The sequence below is a fragment of the Schistocerca cancellata genome, chromosome 4 (genome assembly GCF_023864275.1).
Source record: "Schistocerca cancellata isolate TAMUIC-IGC-003103 chromosome 4, iqSchCanc2.1, whole genome shotgun sequence".
NCBI classification, from domain to species: domain Eukaryota; kingdom Metazoa; phylum Arthropoda; class Insecta; order Orthoptera; family Acrididae; genus Schistocerca; species Schistocerca cancellata.
In genome coordinates this window covers 177,606,641-177,612,640 of record NC_064629.1, presented here as the reverse complement: position 1 = coordinate 177,612,640, position 6,000 = coordinate 177,606,641, and the positions used below count along the sequence as shown (strand labels likewise).

Below are 6,000 nucleotides of genomic sequence, written 5' to 3'. Positions count from 1 at the left end.
CCAGGAGTTTCCATTGTTTAAGCAATGTATTGTTGATGAGTTATTTCTTCAATATCTGACTAGATTTAACAGGCCTAACATAAATGCTGTGATGTCTTTCCTGTAATAGAAATAAATGTTATGTAATGTGTAATAAATACAATACAATAAAAAGGTAAATTTTCAACATAACACTGTTGAACATTGAAAATAAGACAGAAGTATATAATGTACTAGAAAAAAAGCCCTAAGAAAATAACATTAAAATTGAGAAGAAAATAAAAATTTTACATTGAAAAATAATTTTTTTCCTGTTCAAAATGATGAACTTTAATGGAAATTTTTAAAACTGATATTTCTGAAATACTAAAGGACTGTGAACACAACTACACAGAAAACAATTTATTGAAAAGCTGTACACTAGAATTAATTAAGCATTTTGGTTCAGCTACATACAGTATGTAGTACTCAAGATTTAGGAAATATGAGATATGAAAATGAAGAAACTAGATTACCCTGCACATTTAGATATGCTAACAAGGTACAGAATTATGGTCTGGGGGAACTCATTTTACAGGAATAATATTTTCTGAATACAGAAATGTGTTACATGAATTGTATTTGCTGTTAGCTCTAGAACATCTTCAAAAAACTTCATATTTTGATAGTCATTCCACAATACATAATGTCAAGTTGAACTCCAACCTGCCGAGCGAGGTGGTGCAGTGCTTAGCACACTGGACTCACATTCGGGAGGACGACACTTCAATCCCGTGTCCAGCCATCCTGATTTAGGTTTTCCATTATTTCCCTAAATCGCCCTAAAGGGCACAGTCAACTTCCTTCCCCATTCTTCCCTATCCAATGAGATCGATGACCTTGCAGTTTGGTCTCCTCCCCCCAAATCAACCCAACTCCAAGCAAAAAAATTTCATTGGCTCCTCAGGGATATTTTTTGAGTTTTTTTTTTTTTTGTATAAGTGACCATGATCTCCAGTGTCTCACTAAAGATTATTATGCAGTAATAATCATTTATTCATTTTATTGCCCAATTACCTTTGTTTCTATGAAAATACCTTAGCAACAGAGAAAATTCACATAACAATCTATTACCAAAACATACAATGTAAAAGACAGACTAATGGCACCTACGTACAGATTCAAAATTACTGTGTTATGGTTTCTGTCACAGTGAGAACAGCTCAGCATGGCGTCATTGTGCTGTACTTTTTTTGCATTTAAGAACCCACATGTGAAGTGCATATCAACCAAATCTTCCTCAGTAAACTTATCCATGCTGTTGTGTATCACTATTAATACACATCTAATACTGCCAGTAAAACAAACCCAAGACAAACAGAGTAGTACTGAATGGCAACTTGAGGGGCAAGAGTAAAGCTGACATTACTGCTGTCAACAACTAACACCATGAGTGAATGGAACATGCTTGTTTTCAAACAATACAACAAATACCATCAATACTTGCACTTTTATGATGATATTGTCAGTGTTGTACAGATACAATGAAAAAGGGGGTAGGAAATCAAACAGTGTGTAATTACTCAGTCTCTATTTTCAAAAAAAGGTATATTGCACTACGACCAAAAAGAATTCCTAGAACAACTTCACATTTTAGTACAAAAGTACAGTCATTAGAACAGAAAGGAATTTGACAGAGAGGTACAACTCTATTCAAGAAATTGCTGGAACAAATTAAATGTCTTACCAGTAATGTGTTGGAAGTTAAAACTGTTTTACTCCACTGCAGGATTTCTTCCCAGAACTTCTTAAAATGAATGTTTCAGTTATTTCACAATTAATAGTGGCACAACTATTATCACAATATTCCATAATGTCAAGTAATTTCAGTGTATTGTACTTAAACAAACTGTACACTCTAATCTGAGTCCAAAGTGTAACACACATTGGATTTGGTCACATGGCATCTAGTCCAACAGTAAACTGCAGCCATCAACTACTAGAGAATCAGTTGTAGCACACAGTCTGGTTGGGAATACCCCACAAACACAGATAAAATAGCATCTTTCATTCAATGCCATGACATGTACAACTTTTATTGTGCCTCATAATAGCTTTCTAACTGCTCACTTTCATGTGACTGCATGAAATATATTTAATGTCTTATCTACAGTGATCATTACTGGAGTGTGTCCACAGTCTGGGTGTGCTGGAGTTAACCTTTGTTGTTTGTATTATCGTTAGCTACAAATAGAAAAATATTAAACTTTAAGAATGATAACATTGTACCACTGGCTGCCATTTGGATGGATTAAAATCTCTCTCTTTTTTTTCTTTCATTAGTGTGCAGTTCTGACTGTGAAGCTAGTTTTAAAGAAGGCTTTTCTTGGAGGAAGGAAGATTAGGGTTTAACATAACAGGAACAGTGAGGGCATCAGAGACAGAACACAACCTTGGATTAGGGAAGCATTGGGAAGGAAAAGGAATACTAGGGTTTGATGTCCCATCAATGTATATGTAATTAGAGATGGGAATGGGGAAGACAACTCGCTGTGCCCTTTCAATTGAACCATCCAGGCATTAACCTTAAGCAATGTAGAGGAATCAGGAAAAACCATAATTTGGTTGGCCAGATGGGTATTTGCTTGGACTGTTGCCTAAGTCCATTTTGATGGGTTACACATAAAACCATTTGAATGAAAGAAAAATAAAGGGCTATGTTAATCCATTCAATGACAGCCGCTGTGGCAGAATTTTATCATTTAAACCATACATGGTGGCTGTGGAGTATGATGCTGTTAAAATATTGTTATATTTCTGGTGAATATTTAACGAGATCATAAATTTAGGAAATCTGTAAACAGCTGGAACTACAGCTGGTGGATGTGCTCTGGCATCACTCATTCTGGAGACTTCACATCTTTACGAAAAATGTAAACCTTTTTCACTATTTCTTGTTGCTTGTACTTCAGTCAGTAATATGACACTCATTCGCTCTCTCTCTCTCTCTCTCTCTCTCTCTCTCTCTCTCTCTCTCTCTCTCTCTCTCTCTCTCTAGACACATAAACACGAAGATCACATATTTTGTGTGCATGATTGAAAATGGTACCTAGATATATGGAATAAGAAAGTTACCATTGTGGTTAGTCTTAAATAAAGAATTTTCTGTATTTCCACATATGTTCTGTGTTTAAATACATTTATTGACTCATTTCAGGGGTTTTACAGAAGCTTTAAGATATGAAAGATCAACACTGTTTGATCACAAGTCTAACTTTTCTTCCTCATCTTGTTTAAATCTGAACACAAGTTATCTTTGTCCACTAGAGACATTGATTTGCTTATAACAATTAAGGTAACAGAAATACAAGGCTGAAAATATTGTTTGTTACTGTAGTCAGGTGGTTTTCCAAATTTCAGTAGCTATTTGTTTCAGTTATCATTTGGTGTCAACAACCATATTTGGTCACAACATCTTAACAACAGCATTTTTTTCATTCATTCAAAAATAATATCATTCATCACTTCACATGCTCAAATCATCTGACATACAACAATGTTAAGACAAAGGTATATGGTCACTTAATCTACAATATCAGCAGCTCTCATAACAATGAGAAATTCTTTTTCAATTCATTAGTCACACACAATCATACAAATAAAATAACCCTTTACATTGCTCATCTATAATTACAGGCCAGTTGGTGCTTTTCAGGCATATAGTGTCTTTTTCACTCACAGAAGTGAAATCATACAGGGCCACCTACAAAAAAATAACAACTCATAACTGTCTTGCACATCTCTTCCATTCACTCCCCACCTTTAACATTGTGCATACAAATCAGTCATAAATGTCAGTCAGCACTCTCTTAACATCAAGTAGTAACACCTGATTGCACAGTATTATCACACAACCACAAAACTGTTGCATTGACCCATATATTGTTCCATCTAGTAATTCTAAAACACAAGAATTACATGTGACGAAATCTTGTACTGTTTCTCAGAGGCAGTGCACTGAGGTACTCTACTCTTTGCATCCAAGGCCTGCAGACCAGTTACATATGCCACCAATTGGATCAAATGACAGCTGTCTCGGACATGTGTATTCCCAACCCAGTAATTCTCCATTCTCCATCTTTGCACAGGAAATGAATTTTTTACATGAGAAAGGATGTGGAAAATTGCCTTGATCTAAGCATTCTATGTATCCATCACTGTGGATTTTCACCTTCTCTGAAAGTGGAGCCACATCTAAAATAGCACTTTCGTCATCATCATAATACTCATAATCAATAATGGAATGTGTACTGGTCCTCTGTGCTGATTGAGCTTTCGGTCGACTGATCTTCGAGAACGGTTTACCTCGTGTTCTTGTTTGTGTTTCCTTACTCGATGGGGAAACAGATGCAGTGACACTTGAACCTCGTTTTGGTGAGAGAGTAGTCGTTCGTGCTGGTTCAGTGTTAGCAGTCTCCTGCGATCTGAAAGGTAATTTACCTCCACCTCTGTTTCTTGATCTGAACAAAATGCTCGTCCTCGGTCTTTCTGTTGTAAAATAGCTCGACTTCGTTTTGTCACCGCCTGATGTAGCTGGATATTCACTGAACTGTTGACTTCGATATAATAAACCAGATTCTGTCACATCATCACTCAGTGTACTAAGTACTTGTGGCAACTGTGATGGAGTTTCTGTGATGGCAGCAACTCTAGGGGATTCTGCATAACTGTTCTCTGAATACTTACTCGTTGGCACTCGTACAGTACTCACAGTTGGAGCAGATAAATCAGATAGTGAAGACAGCTCTTTTGAGCTGTAGTCTCCCTGTTCATCACTTTCACCCGTTATCTGACCTTCTAAGAGACTGTGATCCTGTTCAGGATGAATTATTCCACTTTCTTGTGGAAATATAGCTCTTGGACCTAATACTGAGTCCAGCTGGCCTGTTGCCTTGGTAACTGGAAGTTCACTACCAGCACCATATTGCTGCTGCTGAATGTTGACTGTTCGCAGAGTAGTTGTAACAGAACTGGACTGGATTGGAGTCGTCGGGAGTGACAGCGTCGCTCTGTGAGCTGCCAGTGAGGCGAGTGTTGTTCTTCCAGACAAAATGAGGGGAGGTTTCCTGTTCTCTGTAGCCTTTGAGAGACCTAAAAAGAAAGAAAAAGTAAAATGTGAGGAAATTTTTAAGCTAAAACAATAAATGTTGACTGTTAATATTGTATCTTGGAACAGTATTATTGGAGAATTATAAATATAAATTTTCTACAAATACATGTAATGTTACTTGAGAGTTCAGATAGTGTTTCATGGACAATGGTTCTTTATACAATAGCAATATAAGAGGACTGTACACTTCTCACATATGATATATAGCACCAAGAATAAAATAACTGTATGTGGAATACTAGAAGAGACCAACATTGTATAAAAAACAGCTGATAAAATAAGCTGACTGCCTTAGAAATGATGTACCCCAACAGATCTTGAAACACAATGGATGAGGCAAAACCATCTGAATATCTTGACGGATTCCAGTTGATATCTTGGTTTTCAAATGTTTTGCCCATCAACCCTAAAATACAAATCTGATCGTCATTAAGTGGCCGATCAGACAAATCATCAGGCAACAGGTTCCTACCCACATGAACAATTTCCACATTCTTACACTTAATATATAGGTTGATAAATATTGGATGGAGTGAAGGTAACAAACTCACTGTACAGCTGATACGTTAAGTGGTTGGTAGGCACATTGATGAGACTGAGAATGGTGCTCAGCTTTTAGGCTGTGTAATTATTCAGAGCTAACTAGTACAGAACACATATACACACAGATACACCTACAGGCTTACACTGAACTAGGACTGGAAGGTGGAAGCTCAGCTAGGGTGAAGGTTTGTATCAGATGAAGATGGTAAAAGGTGAAATGAGTGGGAAGGGGGAGGAAGGATTGGAGGGAAGGGTGGCTGATGGCTGTGATGAAGAGGCAGCAAGTGTACAGGACAGAAATGTGCCATTGCCGTGCTCTCTCTGGTGCC

At 37.0% G+C, this 6,000-nt stretch overlaps 1 protein-coding gene across 1 annotated transcript in view; it reads right to left on the bottom strand.

Moving 5' to 3' along the window:
- Nucleotides 1–3,140: 3,140 nt before the first annotated feature.
- LOC126185214 (serine-rich adhesin for platelets-like) overlaps nucleotides 3,141–6,000 on the bottom strand; it is a 504,218-nt gene continuing 501,358 nt past the window's right edge. Inside the window, exon 19 of the mRNA XM_049928096.1 lies at nucleotides 3,141–5,109. Coding sequence (XP_049784053.1) covers nucleotides 3,986–5,109 — 1,124 coding nt within the window. The 3' untranslated portion in view covers nucleotides 3,141–3,985. The remainder of the gene's footprint in view (nucleotides 5,110–6,000) is intronic.